The sequence below is a fragment of the Mugil cephalus genome, chromosome 12 (assembly GCF_022458985.1).
Source record: "Mugil cephalus isolate CIBA_MC_2020 chromosome 12, CIBA_Mcephalus_1.1, whole genome shotgun sequence".
Lineage (NCBI taxonomy): Eukaryota > Metazoa > Chordata > Actinopteri > Mugiliformes > Mugilidae > Mugil > Mugil cephalus.
The window spans coordinates 14,152,093-14,171,002 of record NC_061781.1 but is presented as its reverse complement, the minus strand read 5'-3'; the positions used below and the strand labels follow the sequence as shown (position 1 = coordinate 14,171,002).

Sequence of the window (18,910 nt, the reverse complement as noted above, 5' to 3'; positions counted from 1 at the left end):
CATCAACATTGTGTAAAATTCTTGAAATAAAGCAATTGATTGGAGAAAGTGAACACTAAATTCTCAGCTATGATCAGGAAGTACATTTACGGCCCATTCAAACACGGATGCGTAGGCCAGTTCAGTGGCTGCTGGTTTGAGCTTCTCTTTTCCGGAGTCAATAATTATAACTGACACTACATTTTACAGCTGAGTTTATACTAATTGCCCCCGAGGTCCCTACCAACCAGCCCAATCACCGCACCTCATTTCTGCCAAGGAGTAAGCCGAGGGGGCCACGGACTCCCAGCTATTAACCTTGAGACGACCTGGAGAGCTGCGCCCGTGGAGGGGAATACACAATGACACAGAGGAGAGAGAGTCACCCTGAAATAACTGAGGCTCTCTCTCTCTGTGGAAAACATACATCCGACTTTTCTCATTTAAAAATTCCATTAGGGAGCAAAGCACGCGTGCATGCTTTAAGTGCTGCATTATTACTGGAGATGAACATGTGTGGCGTCTGACCTCGGGAGCCATCCAGAACGGCGTCCCGACCGACGTGTTCCTCCTCAGCCGAGCGCTGGTCAGCTGAGCTGAAACACCTACAGACAATTAAAAGAAAATCAAGTTACTACTGGAGATTTAGATCTTAGCGCAGCGTGTTTATCAGGGAGAACATCCCGAGAATGAAAGTGGGATTTATAGCAGACCCTAAATGTTTGAATTAATCAATAAATCCTGGCATATAATTTAGTGTGGCAATCTGCCAAGCAGCAATAATAATGGGCTATAATCATTTCAAATTATGTAGGACAGATTTTTATCAGCGTGAGTCCACTTCATCTCCATGACACAGAGGACATAAACATGCCTGGGGGTGACTCAAAGTCATTTGCCATAGCAGCTTTCTTTTAATATGCAAAGGATCAAATAATGCAATTTAAATGAGCAATAATAGCCTTGGGTTAAGGCTACGGTCCATGAAATAAAAAAAATAAAAAATAAAAAGATGTTATGGTGAGTAAGGGACCAAAGCACATTAAATGATTTGTGCTTCTGGTCGCCCGCCATAAACAATGTTGCGGGGACGCGCAGCTAAGTGAAGATCAGTCACAAAATCTATCAAACAATGTGCTTCAGAGAAAAGACTGACAAAAAATTCCTTCTTTCAAGGACCATTACCAAAGTCAACCAGTTTGACTCCTCCCTCAGTTGTCAGAAGGATGTTGTTGCCTTTGACGTCACGATGGATAATCTGGTTGTTGTGCAAATGCTGGAGGCCCTTTCAAGTTAGAGGACAAGAAACACAAAGTGCTGAGCATGAATCACGGCATTAGTCATATGTATGAATTGAAATACGGTGCATAAAAAGTCGAGTAGTACAATCTAAATAAAAGAACTCCCACAGCTGTTTATGGGGAGACACATTCATAACGACCTGCCACACTACCCCCTGCTGAAAATAAATCCTCAGCGTGCTCTCTGCGTGTTTGCATCCCACCTCCTCCCGAAAACATTAGCGGCTTTGCAGCGGGCCGGCCTTACCAAGAGGGCGTTGTATAAGATGTATGAGATAACGGGCTCCTGCAGACGCTGGCCTCGCATGAGCAGGCTTTTGATGAGTTCTGTGACAGAGCCGCCGTTGCACAGCTGGGAGGGAGACAGAGAAACTCCAGTGAGTCGTCCATCACTCACCACTCTAGATTATGATTCACGGAAAGAGAGAGAGCTAGCCCACACACATACACACAGACACGAGTTAGAGGAAGCAACGCAGCATCAGATAGGTGGGTTGCTGTGGCAACAGTACATACATTTTAAAAATGGTTTAAAAATGGTTGCAACACAGTTATGTTACTCATACTGTCTGCCAAAAACATCACTTTCAGGTCAGTTCTTTATTAATTTTATTTCAGTATATCAAACCAACAGTTTTTAAATGCAGATCCATCAGCTAGCAGCCTGATTTCCACACTAACAACACTACTAGACTTGTTGACAATTTTTTTCTGGATGTCTCTTCATGCTCCATGTGCTATTATACAGCATGTGTGAAGTGTTAAGGTTAATGTCAGTTTTATTTGCCGTTACTTAGGGCAAAGTCATGCTTGACAAGCAAATAAATAAAATGCTCCCAGCTTTAGCTAACAAAGCGTTAGCTAAAGCGCTACCGGAGTTTGTCTTCGTCACTGTTTATTAATTTTAACAAATCTGCCCTACGGACCACTGCAGTCACCACACTGACAAATAATCAAAGTGAATAGTATTTTAAATTATATTTTGCCCTAATCAAGGAGGACTTGAACAACAGTGTCAAACAGTTTCTCTTGGATGTAGCCAGCTTGCTATTCAGGAAGACGATGTTCCCATTGACTTACTTAAAATCCTATCTGACAACAGTCAGTGTGCACAAGACCTAATTTACAAGTCAAGTAGAAGTATTTTTTAGCTTTCCTTTGAGTCAAATTGTCAAGTATATAACACCAGCTATGTTTTTTGTGCTTTTCAGCTGTTTTCAGCGTTTACGCTAAGCTAACTTGCTATTGCTTTGCTTTATATTCACTGAGGCATCAAAAAAGACTTCTCATCAGAGAGTCACTAAAAAAAGGTCAATACATGTGTTTCCTAAAATGTCAATTTGTCTGAAACACAAAACAAGTAGGTCTAACACACACCATCTGTACTGTGTGCTGGAGATGCACCAGGAAAACAAATAACTCAGATAAGATGTATGAATAAAGCTCACCTCAAGTACCAGCCAGAGTTGTCCGCCTGTTAGTTTTTCTGACTTGTAAAACATGCCATAAAACTTCACCACATTAGGATGGTTGGACAGAGACCTCAAAATGTTGTATTCGGCCTCTATCTCCTCATCCATGTCCTTTTAAACAGCATCAGAAAACAAGCAGTGATCAAAAACCAATACGGTGACACATGATAAAGCTTCTTTTTCAGTGACAGGTTAATTCTTAACTGGAAGCCTAAAGACAGGGTTATAAACTAAAGCAGGGGACGGGTCGGCGCGCTCAACTATTTCTGGAAGTACTTTCCCATCAAAGTAAATCTCAGAGTGAGGGAAGATCCACAGTCAGAGAGGAGAAATTCCTCTCCCTGGAAGTCTGAGTGATAGCTTCAGCAGTCTAATCAGGGAGAGGGATGGGAGAAGAGGCAGCTTCATCTTCGTGGTCATCAGGGGAGCATCGTGGTGAATAGCGCTGCCAGGTTGGGGATTGTTGCACTGACAAAATCACGGGCAAGTCTCACTTCCACAATGCGCTGCCAGTCTACGGCGTCCTTATCGCACAGACAAACACAAAGAGGATACAGCCAAGTGCAGGAGGCTACACTTTCTGGTAAGTTACACTCAACATGACAGGAAATAAATGAAAGGGGCGAGACACCGATATATATCACGGGAGCAACTACAAGTACAACTGCATCAAGTTGGAGAGAAGGAAAAAAACAAACAAAAAAAACTGGTAACTTACTCTGTTTGAGTGGTTCGCATGCTGAGACAAGTCACATAGTTATAAAGAAAAACAAAATGGTTTTAGTCTTTGCTTTTTTTCTTTTTTTGCTTCTGTCACAATATTATGAGTTCTTGCAGTAAAGCTGTCAAAAAATGACTGAATGGTTGTGGCACCCACACCAACAATAAGAACTTTACAGGGGGGGAGTGGGAGACGTATGTCAGATCAGTGTTTCAATCATATAATTGAACCAGAAAAACAGGACTCTTACTGTCCATCAAACCACTGGCTAAATAACCACATTTTAAAGCAGATTTTACCTTTATTTTTGCATAGGCTGATTAGACATAAATGATGAATGCATAAGGGACCAGCAAATATGTAAAAAAAAAAAGCAATGACAAGATCATTTAGGAAATGAAGGCTTTGAAACCACAGAGATATGAAAAGTGTTTGTGTAACTTTCAGGGGACTTTCTGGTGAGATAACGGTGGCAGATCCAGCTAACTTTGCGCATGTGACTAGAAGCTATGAATCACAGGTGCATATTGTGGCAATAACTTGTCTAATAATTAAATCAGTGATTCCCAATCTGTGGGTGAGGACCTTCCAAACGGCCACAAGATAATCCATGTGTTCAAATAAGGACGTCCCTGCCATGGAGGTACCATTAAAAGGCTGTAAGTGCAATCATTAGCTTGATAACACACTTCCTCTAAAAATAGCATGCAAATGTTTTGCAGGTCCATCTCATTTTACTGAACACAAAGGATGCTGGGAAATAAAATAGTTGTTTTATCTTTGATCAGAATGATTTAGCAAGACATCAGACTTTCCTTTGGCCAGTGCTGTGCGCCTTATAAAGGACAACTGTCTAAAAATGTACTTAAGTTATGATGGATTGCGTGGTTTCATTTTGAGGAGCTACAAGTCAAATAAGCTGACTTAATGAACGTCCCGATGAATTATATAAACTGCCGAGTGTCACTTTAAGTAATCAACCCCCGGCTGGTTCTGCATCATGTCCCCCTGCGACTGTTTGGCGAGTCCAAATTAAACCTAGAGTTTCTGCTATTAATACCACACACAGCAACGTTATATCTCGGCGCATAAATCAGTCAGCCTCGGCAAATAATGTATCTAGACAGTCACGGCTTGTGGGAAGATAGACAACCTTAGCCACGGTGCTTCTGCGCTCTGCAAGAGGCTCCACAGTAAAAAATGCTTTTAACTGACTCACATTGATCGGGTCCAGCACTTTCACTGCTGCCTGGCTCCCATCCTTTTTGTTGGTCACTCTGTAGACTTTGCCATACGTTCCTTTACCGATGGTCTCCACTATGTCCCAGTTACTCGAAGGGTCGCCCAGGTTCTCCAGGCCAATCATGCTACACTTGTAAGGGTACAGCCCATACAGTGACCTCCTGGAGAATAAACACAAACCCAATGTCAAACTTGCTGCGACTGTAAGGTTTATAGACAGCAATGGAAATGTGCATCCTTTTTTCTAAGACAGAGAAACACATTGTCCACGATCACAGAGAAACATGTAATTAAAATGTATACATCGTCCAGAGAGCACAGGTATAACACGCAGAGCAATGCCCTGATCCCCAAGGCCCTTTCGTTCTCAGTGTTAACGACTATATCCACCCGGGGAGACGCTTAACAGGTTTAGAGTAGAAAAAAATAAATAAATCAAGGCAAAAGCAAAGCCGACAGCCGCGAGTGGAGAGGACAGCACTTACATGGCAAGTGTTATTTTCTTCTGACTCATCAGGGCTGAATAAAATTACAACTAAAGAGTCTCCAGCGATCATAATATAACAACGGCCGGTGACAACGGCGCTCGCTTCCTCAAGAGGACGGGCAACAAGTGGCATTTCACAGAGTCACTGAATTAGCCGTCTCCGCAGGGACCTCGTCACTGCCCACTAAGAAGTGCAATCTCCTGAGGATCAACTGGATTGGTCGGAGATTAACTCGACTCTTCTGCCCTGACTGGACGGGCACGCTGAAAACAACTCAATGAAATGTTCATTATCTAAAGTGTTTCAGGAGGAGATTTACTTTTAGCCCGTGAGAGAAGGCGGCAAGGACATAAATCATCCCTCTAGTCAATGTGTGATGTTTCTGCGGGTAAACGCAACACGTAAGACCAGTGGCGCCAAACTCGGAGCGTCAACATCAGCTGAAACCAAACTAATGTGATGGATTGGGAGGTGTGAACATGATGGAGAAGGTTGTTTGGTGTACGGCCTCACGACCGACCGCTCCTCTCGTCATAAACGTGCTATGCATCAGAGAGGCCGAGCGACCCTGAGAGGAGGGGAGAAGATTTGAGATCGGCGAACAGATGTGAATAACGTTGAATGATGTTTAACCCTCAAGAGGTGCTGCAGCTCACACACACACACACACACACAGGAGGGGAGATTTATGAATTGTTGTGCGTGTCCTGTGAGCGATGGCGGATTTAAGATTTAAGATAAAGCACAGTTCTGATGAGAGATACGACTGATATCCTTCACCGTGTCCTTCAAAGAGCAGCATGTCACAGCAGCACAAGTGTTTTTTTTTCTTCCTAAGATATTTCTTATTTCACACTTTCAAATACGAATTATTGCTAGGTTACAAGTCTGGTTTCATCTGCAGCTCAATAATCCGTCTTTAGTCGTTCTGAAGTTGACCCTGAAGATCTGCCTTATTACTCAACGAGACTCGGACCTGTTCACCTGACATCCATCCCCGTCATTATGCTTTGAAATGTCCACAAACCGTGCGGAGCGCGCCATCAACACCTTCTTACCTTTTGAAAGAAACGGCTCATATTCCTCTACTGCAGCTTCTCATCTCTAATGACCTGCAGCCACTACAGACACTGAGCAGCATCATCAATACTTTTATGCCAATTGTAAAAAAAAAAAAGAAATGTGTAGCTGCAGAAAGCACAATAAGCCTATTAATAATCCATCTGTGAAAATTCCTTATCAACTACAACCTCACTTAAACATCAGTCATCAATCAACAACAAAATTAAAAATAAGAAAAGTCCTTCCAACAATCTGCAGCCATCACGCAAATAACTCACGTGATAATTCCCCCACATCCACATCTATTCATTAGTCTTTCAAGATCAATAAAGCTCAGATTGTAAAGTTGCACAAACAGGTCATAAAGCCACAAGTCACACGTACCCGTTTCTGTGAAAGTGTTCGTCGATGCCCTGCACCAAAACGCTCCGAACTAATTCACGCCAATCTGCGGGGCTGAATAATTCACGAGTATTCTGCAACCCGATCTGCAGGCTCGTTAAATATTCAGGCGGCAGATGCGTCCACTCATAATGGGGGCTGATATGAAGCATCTCAGGTTGCACACGCAGGTAACCAGGAAGTTCCGCGGCGACAGTTTCTATGTCACATGGTTTTCCCTCCCGTACATAATGTCCTGAACTCATTAGGACGCTGCTTCTTCACACATTACTGCATCCAGACTATTTCCTTGCGTCAGGTGCGACAGGTGAGTTGCAGCAACCGAATCGCAGAGAATGTCAGACTGCAAATTTGCAGCAGTTTCTGCCGTTTAGTTTGATTGCAGGAGTTCAGAACTGAGTGTGGGTCTGTTCTCCCAAACAATGCATTATTCCACATGAGAAAATACAACACAGCACGATGCCGTTGCCATTAGTTCAAAACCCCCAGGGATCTAATAAAGTAAAGAACAGACACATCAGCCAGGAAGAGCTTTTTTACACCGACAGTACTCGATCCAACGCCAGGTAAAAATTAGTTCCAAACTTTTTCCAGCTTTCAGCCTCTGAGATTCACTCAAGTTCACTGTTACTGTGATGACGTTATCAAGAACATTAGCTTTTTTTTTTTGAGCAAGTTCAAAAAGCACAAGTTTTTACATGCAGGTTCCCTATGAACATAACGACAGAACCGGGTCACGAGATAAATCTGAAGATGACGAGCTTGATGAAACAAAGTGAAATGAAAAGAGCTTTGGTTCTAATCCACAGGCATGTGAAACCTGTAAAAATAAAACAATATAAAAGCTCTGCCTCATTGTTTCATGTTGATTAAAAGCTGCTGTTGGAGAGATTTTTGTCTTATTGCCGATGAGAACAAACCTAAATGTGGCTCTTTAAATGGACAGCAGACCTACAGCACTACTCAAGAACAGGACACCACTGGTCCTCGACGGCAGCGCTCAGGTTACCTTTTGTTTACCAACCTGAGTCATTGTGCCTGAAAAAAGGATGTTGTATCTGGCGTTCACAATGCTGGTCAGTGAAACCCGACATTATCAAACACAAATCTAGTATATCTGCAAAAATGTGTGAAGTAACATGCTGCTTCTTTTTTTTTTTTTTGTGTAATCAATATTCCCGTGCTCCTCCTTTTCTGGTGACGTATTTGCATCTTTTGAGTAAGTAAATGTTTGATACGGTAACAGCCGCCATGAGCCGCAGCACTAGGTCCAATCTTTGTCACAAGAAACAGGGCAAAGTGAAAGTGAATAATCTCATTTTCTGCTTCCATCAATCCCGCACAATTCCAGCCTCGCTGTTAAAGCCTTATGGGAACTCCACTTGGTAAACCCTTTGGTAAGACTGTGCAGAGGAGGAAAAAAAAAAAAAAAAAAAAACTATAATCCCTTTTAAGGGGATATGAAGAGGCTTTGCAGTAAACCCTCCACCAGCCACGAGTCAGGCCCGAAGCGCGGTGCCCTTGTTCTCACCCTGGATGACCAAAAGTCACACACGAGCAGAAACAAACGCGTTTGCCGCCATAAATCTTGGTTATGCACCGGCGCGATTCGATACACAAAGCGTAAACAAAAGGAAATTAACCTTTTACACCTAATCAGAAGCGCTGTGACGTGATTGAGCGCAACTCTGAGCAGCACAGTTCAGCCGTTTGTGGAGACGCAACAAAACTTTACTGACATGCAAAACTGTAACTGTTTCCATATTACATAGTCGTAATGCAATTTGTAATGGTTCTAAAACCATTTTTTTTCTTGCATTACATAGAGAGCCTATGACAGGAGTGATTATTAATTACTATTAATCTAATCAAGAGATTGAAGACTATCCAACACTTGGTGCTGTGAATAATAACACTGTGGCCAACACAGATTAGAAAGGCTTTTAAGCGTTACGTCAGACTAATCATGTCGTTAATTGCAGTGACGGTAATAAAGCACATCCAATAAGTTTATAAAGCCATTATTAAATTGCATTTCCTTCCTTCAAATTTCAACCATTCAATTTAGAAGGATCACTTGTTAATGACCGCCTCGCTTTAAAAAGTGTGCAATGTCGTCCGGTCCTGATAAACATGCACTCTGATGTATCGTCTAATTGTGAAGCTGTGTTGTGTGCTCAGCGAGTGCCTCAAGACAAATCAGCAGCGCGTCATTTCGAGTTAAGAGTTTCAGCAAATTGGAATTGTCGTAAAATTTGATTACAGTGTTTTTGGCGAGCCACGCGGTGTAAAGTCACCCACTCGTAGCAGTCGTCTTCAGTCACGTCCTGCTGCTGGGGGACGCTTTTTTAAGATGGGTAATCTACAATATTACAACTTTTAAAATGAGTGCTTAGCCAGTATAGGTGAGGTCTGTGGGAATATATGCTGACACTATACAGATGATTTCAGTCTATAAGATAAGTTTACCGTCTTACTCTATTTTTTGAACAAGTGAGGAAATGTATTTCCTACCTTGACATTGTTACCTCCATGTGTCCATCTCCAACATCTGCAACACAAGTGAAATGATTTCAGGCATCAGATCATTCCACTCTTATCCACACTTTTATATGTAGTTGGACACCTCATATAAGTCGTCATAAACCACACAGACAATTCGTACGGTGCTGTTGAACGTCCATAGCAACATATTCAGAGAGATTTCCCTGTTTACTCAGCTAAGGACTTTAATTATTAACTGTGCAGACACCCGAGCACGTTGTCCTGCAGACCGGAAGTGGTTAACTCACTGACCGATATCACATTATACAGCCCTCAATGGTCTATTCATGCACTGAGAAGCAGCAGTAAAACCTACCTGCATATGGAGCAAATGGGGAAACGTCCATTGAAGTCTGCTGGGGGACTGTCTGCGACGTCTCCCCGCCTGAAACTTGTCCCACAGCCTCTGTGGATTTCATGTGCATAAAATTCCTCTGCCGGTCCCATTTCTTTTTTGCCTAATTGGCAGATGCTTCGTGCGATCATTGGTCATTACCCAGAGGGGCTCCCCTGTTTGTGAGGTTCGGACCAATTATCGCGCGAATGCTCGGTCACATGGCAGTGGGACCTCTTTCAGAGGAGCAAAGGCCCAACAAAGGCCTGTGGACTAGAGGGGGATGACCTTACGCGACACACGGAGACATCACACATAATGTGCTTGTTCTATTGCTAATGCAGCTCCTCTATTATTTTCAGCTATAAATCACAGACTATCACTAAACTTTTTACCTTTTTTTTTTTTGCAGATACTGTCTATGAGTCTTGATGTGATAGATACTAAATGCACCGATCGGGCATAACATACTAGGGTCAACAAATATTTGTTGCTGCATTAAGCATGAATTCTTGATCTCAATGTCACTATACACAGATCAGGCATAACATTATGACCACATTCCTAATGGTGCGCAGGTCTCCCGTGTACCTCAAAAAAAAAAAAAAAACACACATCACACACATCAGAGAATGGACATGGGCCTTCTGAGGGTGTCCTGTGGTGTCTGGAAACAGGATGTTGTTAGTGGGGGTCTTTGGGTCCTACGGGTTGAGGGGCGGGGCCACTATGGACCATCCCACAGATACTGGATCAGTTTGTGCCGTACATGTCTAAGTAACATCCACATTAATACCAGGTCCAAAAGTTTCCCATCAGAACTCTGTCACAAGATGTTCAATGTTATTTACTGGTTTTAATGTTTTGGCTGATCTATGTATTCCGCTTTGAGCCGCAATGAACGGAGACCCCTGGTGGTCACAGTTTGTTTGCATCATAAGAGACGCGTTCTACAGCTTCCATTAAAGGACTGAGACTGGTAAGAAGCAAATGCAGAGGTTTACGGAAGCAAATCCACATGGTTTCATGCAAACTGGGCTTTTTAAGTCATGATCCTTGGAGACTATTTAAATCATGGATAATCCTTTGTGGTCAGATACAAAATTGTGATTCAAACTGCTTTTTTTTTTGTTTTTTCCAGAGGAAAAGTAGTAATGTGAACCGGACAACCGAGACAGAACTTAGAAAACAAGAGAGGACACAAATCAGTGTGCTTATATTTTATTCACATATGTTACATGTTGCATTAAATGTCCAAGTCACACTTTCTGGTCAAACTCAGAAAGTTTGAGTCAGCACCTACAGTAATGTACTGTATTCTCTCTTCATTTCATACAGGAGAACACAACAAAAGCTTTCAGTTACAATTTACACCCATTACTCGTTGGCTATTTGGTTGCGGTCATTTACAAAGTGGGGGTTTGCAAAATAAAGAAGAAACTCCGTAAACAGAAAAGCAGCATGCATGAACTGAGGAGGAAGGTTTTTTTTTTTTTTTATTCTTCTTCAAGTGTTGACTTGCTCATTATTAACGAATCCTCAACGCAGCGCGACGCAGCCCAGCATGTCAAAACCACACATCAGGGACATCAGCTGTTTGCTGCCCATCACTCAAAAAAAAAAAAAAAAAAACGTAATCCGGCAGGCACGACTGAATGAAAAATTCCTCTCTTGCAGAAATAAACAGATGAAAATCAGAAAATGAAGTAGCTAAGACACTTAAATAACAGTAAAGGATGTCATGCACAGTGTATAACAGATACTCAAGTCTGATAATCTTGCAATGTTGGAATGCAACTATCAATCACACTAGATGATGCAGGAGTAAGAGACAGTCTGTATAGTCTTCATAATCACAAGCATTAAGGGAAAAACCTTCTCTGAAATCATAAAGATCACTGATAAGTTCTCGTGATTCTTCTCACGAGCAGGTTCTCACAGTTTCATATGTGGAGAGAACGCTCTGACACAACGGATGCTCTCACGTGGTGTTAAACGTCGGGACGTGAACTTAAAAACGTTTGTTTCCAGCTTCTTCTTCTTCTTCTTTTTTTTTTTTTTTTAGTGGAACAACATATCTTAGATAATTCATCGGCCGATCGGAGCCGTCTTAAAGTCGCCTCTCGAGTTTCTTTTTCGAACAAAAAAAAAACAGGGCGGGAAGGGCGCGACTATAAGAGCTGCAGCAGGCGCAATGTGGAGACCGCATACCTCCTTAAACTTTAAAGTGAGTCCGAGTCATCGTTCCCCCAGCCATCTATGGTAAACTCAAAGCACAACCTTAGAAAAAAATATTCTTCACAAAAAAGTTAAAATTACTTACTTGAACAATGAGCAGCAGCATTTATTTAAATATCTAAAACGTATCTTAAACAGCAAAAAAAAAAAAAAACGAAACAAACAAAAAAAATTCCTGAGGATGGATTGCAACTAGACCCATAAAAAGAGTCTTTGCTTGTTCGCAAAAAAACTCTAGTGTGTTGATGGGTGGACTTGTCCTGCCTACCCTCACGTGTCAGCGGACAATGAGTGCACACTGCAATAACATCGCTACACTCATCAGGAGCTTGAAACTCATGCCAGCACAGCAGAGCACATTCTGATAAATAAAAGGGATATGCATTAACATCATCATAAATGGTGCAAAAAGTAATCAAACCTTGCAGGGACATTCAGCACTTGATATATTAGATGTATTTATTTCATTTTTTTTTAACCCAAATAAATAAAACAGACTTTAGGAGTCTGTTCCAAACTGATCGAATTCTTGGGCAAAGTTGTGCTTTTTTTTTTCCCTTTGATCTTCTGTTTTTTTTCCCTGTTGAAAACCACACGATAAATCACTTGAACACACACACGTGTTAATCTTTAGGCATGACTGTACATCAAACTTCACATAAACCAAGGCAGTGGCAGCAATACCCTCACCGGATGTTTGTGTTTATCACGTTAACAGTTCCCGAATATTTTGATCAAGGCAGACACATAAGCCAGAAAAAAAAAAAGAAAGAAAAAGGAACAGGAAAAAAAAATATAGAGAAATCTTCTCCGTCATGGGTGGTGGTTTTTTCAGTGGACTTTGGAAGATCTTAGAGTCCATTATAGTGAGGCCCCCAACGCTTATTGATGTGATCAAAGGTGTGTGAAACCCACTGCTGCTCCAGCACTCGATACCTCTCTTCACATAAGAAGAGAGGTTTGCCACGACTGGAGAGAGGCCAGAGGGGAAAACAAGAATGAGAGCGGTTTCTCCACTGGAGCAACAAATGCTAAAGAAAGGGACTGCACCCCAATTATAATAACGTTTTATGTTGTTGTTTTTTTTGTACTTGAAAATCGACTAAATTAAACGTCTAAATGTCTATATAGAATCTACAGGAGTTAATCAAAACAGGAACAGGTTCATTTACGCTGTATTTGTTGTAGGACTGTGATGCAGTAGGAGTTTAAATTTAACTTTAAAGCTTCATATGTGGAGAGAGTAATGAAGATACTGTACGATGTGTGTGGAGTGTGGCGTACCGTAAATCGCGGTCCTCCTCTCCATGAGCATCGAGGTAAACAGAGCCCCACAGACAGAAACGATGTCCACGGATGATGATTATGACTGAGGCGTTAATCAGTAGAAAGATGCCCGTAGCTGCGCCACAATGTTGGGAGTGCTGCAGAGTGAGAGATTTGCAAATATTGACCAGAGCGTTAAGGAGGAGTCGTAAACTGGCTTGCGACTGGCGTGAAATATGGGAACTTACCAAAACACATTCACAGATACCCTGCTGTTTGCAACACGGGCCTTTGAGACAGACAAAAGCGCCGCAAACGAGGCAGAGTGCAGGGTCTTTTGGCACCTTTTTGCAGGCAGTGCAGGCCTTTCTGTGATAGTACTGGAAGATGATATTGTAGTTGTCGGGGAGCTGGAGGAGGCGGGGGGCTGCCCATTGAGGTTCCTGTACCAGCAAGGTCTTAAGAGCACAAGAGACAATGTATAATATGAAGTACTATCTAGTATATCTAAAGATTACTGCCAACTAGCAATGAATTCATTCTCTTTAACTTCTTTTTGATCTTAAGATTCATCAGAACAACGTTTAATTTTAAGACACTTAGCTAAGTGTCGACAGCACTTAAAAACCAGGAATAATTAACTGGACACTAGGTTTCAAATATCTCAACATCATCTTTTTCCCCCCTCAACTTGAAATGTTTGCTTCACAGGAACCGTACATGTTTTATACGTCTGCACCACGTACCAGCGATTGCTCAGCGTGCATCTGAGAGAGCCCTGTGACCTCAGCGCACCACTGCGTCACCAAGTCGAAGGCGTTGACCGCCCACTCCAGACACGAGGCACTGTGCACGTTGTTGGACGGCTGAGGGGTCGAGGGTAAGAGCCCTAAGCACCCGGCCAAGGACGAGAACTCCTCTTCCTCCTGAGGGAGGGCGAGCAAGAAAACAAGGACGTCAGAGAACATAAACTCGCGTCCGCAGAAGTGCTGAGTGGCCGCGCGCGTCTTGTAATTAGGCGTAAATCTCACCGAACAAGATTTTATGTCATCGTGAGAAATCAAAAACCGATGCGAGCAAGACGCGGACGCTCTCGCTGCGAGGATACAAGGGTATGTTTCAGCAGCTGGGGTGACATTTATTACGAGACGTACCAGGCAGCCGGGTAGATTGTCTCCGTAGAGGTGGTGCTGCAGAAGGCAGGAAAGGCGAAGGAAGGGGAGGCAGAACTGCTGGAGGCTGAACTCGATAGACTGTGGGGACCACACACTGGAGCTCAGCTGGAGAGGGAAACAGCAGCAACGCCTGATCAATAACCAGCCAACAGCTCGCTGATAATACAGTGATGTATATCTCCCCCAGAGATTAGTAGAGATATTCAACCGATGTCTCTCGGGGCAGTGGTCAATTTATTGTACGAGAGAAAATGGAAAAAGAGCAGAACAAAAAAGCAAAAAGGGCTGGGAGTAGAGAGGGAGCGTGATTCTCAAAGCTCCTGTAAATTGTCATTCTGGCATCTCACCATCGTCGTTTCTTCAGCGTTCACCTGGTAGACACTCTTGTCCTTAGACAGCTCACTGATGACATGACTGAGCAGAGCTTCAAAAGACTTCTCGGCGTTCGCAGCGTTCTGTGGGCAGAAAATCAAAATGCATGTTTCAAAACATTGACAACATGCAATCAGACGAGTGCGGTTAAAAATAGCAGGGTTTCCCTCTCACTCCAACAAATGATCTTCAACGTGAACATGATTCCAAAGGTGTGTCTTTTCATACTGTTACAGTCACTCCATGCGTCTCTATATCCAGCCAGTTTTATTAAAAGGTAACGGAAAATAGAAAAACTGTAGCACACCTGTGTCCTGGGATGTTACACAAATTCCACCATTAAAGAACACAGACTACAACATCCTCATTTTGTTTTCATGGGTAACACATTAAAGAAAAGCAATAACAATAAGATGCTGGACAAGCACGTCCATCCTGAAATGACGCCTGCTCCTCTGAATCATCATTGAAACCCTTTTTTCGTGTTGGTCAAATCAACCACTAAATGCAGAACCAGAAAACAACACATAAAAAAATTTACTACACTACTAAATCTACATATTTTTTCATCTGTTTAAAAAACTTTCTTTAGCTTTGTTGGCAATTGAAAATGAGATCAGCTGGATGGAAATGTCACAAACTAGTCACCAACCGATCATGTAAAATCTTAAACTGCCTTTGCTGATGGTTAGCGTGGACACAGTGTCAAACTGGATGATGAAATGGGACAAATTAGTTGATTGCAATATTTAGTTCAAGCTAATTAAATTTAACAATTCATACAAAAACAACTGTAGATAATATTCTAACTCTAAATTGTGAAATTTACCTCTAACTTTTAATATTAGTTATTATTATTTCTACTATTTTTAAGTCCTTTGTTTGCGGTTAGGACACATTCTCACATTCTTCTTAGCATCATAAATTCTCCATCTTTCTGACTGAAGTGACTTCGTGGAAAACAAAACAACAACAACAACAACAAAAAACGCAGACTTAGATGATGCCTTCATGAACACTTGGGAATCGTCGGAGATACTTTAAGCCCTGCGCATTGTACATGTAAATGCAATAGTGGTTAAAAACTAGTGAAACAGGTGGTGGTGACCTCAGATCAGATAAGTTTTGGTGCACCCCCTCTTTGGGAACCGCTGTCCTAAAGGCTTCCGCAGCAGAATAGGATTCATATCATTTTCAAACCCCACAGATATTTACTCCCAGTTGTTTATTCTGGATACTTGCGGTTTCTTGTGGACAACACAGTAGTTCTCTCTAACAAACCTTTACCAAAAACAAAACTACATAAAACATAAGACTGACACCACCTCTATAGCACCTTTCAGGTTTATAAAAGCAACACATCATAATATATAATGAACGCTCCATCGTCCTCCTCCCTTACATCCAAAATCGTACATAATAACTTATGTAGAAAAGGCTGAGGACAACAATCGTTTCCATAATATAACATCTGATAAGCAGTAGAGACATTACTGAATGTGTGTTCTGATGAATTAGTATTTTTTTATAGAGGAGAGGCTGCGAGCATTTATCAAGCTGAAGGCGGTAGAATATAAAACAGCAGCCTTATCTCGTCTGCCGTCCTTTGTCATAGATTTATAGGGGAGGAATTTCAAGTCTACACATTTCCTTCCTCTCGGCTCCGATCTCTCCCCAGGCTGCATCTTTCTTTAACAACTTCAGTTTGATTACAATAGTGGTCAGCCACATGTGGAAGCTGATCTCGGTGTGACTCTGGATCCCATGTTAATGGGAGCCTGTGAACGCCTGCACTGCTGTTCATTAGAGTGTGGTAGGAAGATACTAATCCATGCTTCCATTACGGACGGGAACTAAAGAGGATGGCTTCAGCTATTTGTCTTTGGACACTCAAGCCAGCCACTCACTAATACAATCTTAATAGACTGAAGACAGATAGCCAATTAATGCACACTCTACAGCAACGCCACTTTTGCCAGATAATGAAGATTGATACCGTCGACTGTGGAAATCACAAATGTAACTTGGAGGCCCACGCAATGATTTACTGTGCTGTAAGCTGGTTCTAGGGAAACATCGGGGGAATTAAATGGTTCGACAGGCATGAAACGCTTGGAAAATATAAGGTGGGTCAAACTAGCACATGACTACGTCAGGTCTCAAGCTACTGTTTCGACTTTACCTTCTTAAGTGCTCCAGAAGTGCCCCAGGCCTGCCTTTCCTCCGGGCGGAACTTGGTGGACAGCGCAGCCAGGGCCTGTGTGAACTGCAGGTTGTACAGCATCTTCACCACACAAGTGAAGTGCTCTGAACGGGGGAAGGAGGTGACACTGTGAGCATGAGATACTTTGAACACAAAACGGTCTCTTGTTGCATCAAAAATGCTGGCTGAAGCAGGACGGCAGCTATTCACAGCGTCGTTGTGTTCGGTTCCTACAGTGAGCCTCAGTGAATACTGTGCTCAATAATTAGCAGAGCTGAAGATATTCAAGTGTGGTACTGAAAAGAACAACAAAGAGTGCAATCTGTTTGCTGTTGCAGCAAAAGTCCTGCTGACAACTTCTGTGTGGTCACTGGGAGCGCTGTCTCTACACACAATTTAGTCTATTCCCTTTATAGAAATCACATATAAAAGAAAGCTAATGCCAGACTTCAGGAAAAGTCTATTTGAAAACACAGGTCTATTGTCTTTGTGCATGTTAATTTGTGTGAATTTATCATCTTAGTTTATCAAAACACACATAAGCTTGTTAAATATAACTAATTTTCTTTATACTTTGTAACGTTGTAATATATTACACAGCCTGCAGCCGAGATGTGCCACAGACAATCTAGGCATCATTAACATGTTCTTAATCTTGATTTAGAGAAGCACAAAACAAAGTTCTCTAAATGCCTCTCAATCTTATAAATCCATCTTTTCCGTGTTCCAAAGACCCAAACACTCCCTCCCACATCTCAGACTAATCCCATCATCAACAGAATGTCGTTCTAGCCCGGTCTTTGGGCGGCCTTACACGTGTTTGAAATGAATGTCTAAGACGTAGGCCGCGCGGTGACAAGAACACGTGAAGGTGGTGCAGCCCTCCCGTCGCCAGGGTCGTGTCGCCCTGATCCCCACAGCAAAAACAGCAACAGGCGCACAGATAAGAGACGTGAAACGCTCCCTGGCTGCGCTCGACGCGGATGTCGACTGATAATGGGGCAGTGCTCGCGGAGCAGCCACCGAGAAAAGGCCCGGTTCTCTTGTGCAGTGTCACGATGCAGGTTAGAGTAAACGCACCTTTACGCAAAGGCTGTGGCATCGTTAGCACGAAGATGATCAGGAGGGACGGCACGTCTCGAAACAACATGGGTACTTCAGGTCTCTCCTCCTCAAAGCCACTGCAAAATAATGAACGGGTTTAGAAGATACAGCATTTGTGTGGTCACATGTAAAATATTTAGTCTCACTAGGTCAGTAAAATCTATCCTAACATAAAAAGCACATATTAATATTGATCTCTCGGGGATGGAATACATGTAATGTGTTTAATAAATCAGTAGATGTTGAGGAGGATAATCAGAAGTTCACTCCAGTAAAAAATAAAATAAAAATAAAAAAAAATAATCCTTACTAATTCTAGTCATCGTGTATTTGTGCATGTTTAACCGAATAATTCACACTCATAATCCCACACTGATGCAACCTGTGAGAGGAAAAGAATATCCTGTTTCTTGCTCACTGTTGGCATCTCATTAGTGCCGGTGGCCAAAATAATGCAAGCAGTGGGAGTCTGTCTAATAAAATCCTTCCATGTTTGAACGGAGTCCTAGTAGGAATATGTAATATAACAGTGAACTCCTGTATGCCTGAATGACAAAAAGCCATCCATTTAACAGAACAAAGCACAAAACCATGCATGGCTTTAAAAAAAGACCCCACCTCCCACAAACTAACATCCTTAATGCACCCATAGTTACATACTATGTCCCATCTCCATTTAAATGTCTTTTGTTGTACTGACAATTTAGCGAGGTTCCAATTTCCACTCTCCCCTTGAACAAGAGCAACTGCACTTAAGGAATAATGCCTTCCATTACCAAACCTCTCACCAGTTAATTCCTCTATGTGCCGTTGGAAACCTTAAAAGGACAGAGCTTCCAACCCTGCGTGACATCTATAGTTTTTTTTTTCTTTTTTCTAGCTTTATCTTTGCTTTCGCTAATAAATAGGTTACAGCGATGTTTTTCCTCCACGCAGAAACATCTCTCTTTGTCCTATTTAACCAGACTGGAGCAGGTTGACTGCCTTAGGGTGTCAATGACAGTGCT

At 42.2% G+C, this 18,910-nt stretch overlaps 2 protein-coding genes across 3 annotated transcripts in view; both read right to left on the bottom strand.

Moving 5' to 3' along the window:
* The window catches only part of myo3b (myosin IIIB), a 66,382-nt gene extending 56,432 nt beyond the window's left edge, over positions 1–9,950 (bottom strand). Inside the window, exons 1-8 of the mRNA XM_047601451.1 lie at positions 9,528–9,950; positions 9,182–9,218; positions 4,693–4,876; positions 3,471–3,491; positions 2,729–2,863; positions 1,528–1,632; positions 1,165–1,264; positions 508–584 (exon numbers count right to left, since the gene is read on the bottom strand). Coding sequence (XP_047457407.1) covers positions 508–584; positions 1,165–1,264; positions 1,528–1,632; positions 2,729–2,863; positions 3,471–3,491; positions 4,693–4,876; positions 9,182–9,218; positions 9,528–9,636 — 768 coding nt within the window. The 5' untranslated portion in view covers positions 9,637–9,950. The remainder of the gene's footprint in view (positions 1–507; positions 585–1,164; positions 1,265–1,527; positions 1,633–2,728; positions 2,864–3,470; positions 3,492–4,692; positions 4,877–9,181; positions 9,219–9,527) is intronic.
* An 800-nt stretch (positions 9,951–10,750) lies between these two features.
* ubr3 (ubiquitin protein ligase E3 component n-recognin 3) overlaps positions 10,751–18,910 on the bottom strand; it is a 38,318-nt gene continuing 30,158 nt past the window's right edge. For both annotated transcript variants that reach the window (XM_047600359.1, XM_047600360.1), the window contains 8 exons: positions 17,880–17,980; positions 16,779–16,903; positions 14,572–14,679; positions 14,204–14,329; positions 13,796–13,975; positions 13,298–13,507; positions 13,068–13,207; positions 10,751–12,752 (listed from right to left, as the gene is read on the bottom strand). In XM_047600359.1, coding sequence (XP_047456315.1) covers positions 12,635–12,752; positions 13,068–13,207; positions 13,298–13,507; positions 13,796–13,975; positions 14,204–14,329; positions 14,572–14,679; positions 16,779–16,903; positions 17,880–17,980 — 1,108 coding nt within the window. In that variant the 3' untranslated portion in view covers positions 10,751–12,634. The remainder of the gene's footprint in view (positions 12,753–13,067; positions 13,208–13,297; positions 13,508–13,795; positions 13,976–14,203; positions 14,330–14,571; positions 14,680–16,778; positions 16,904–17,879; positions 17,981–18,910) is intronic.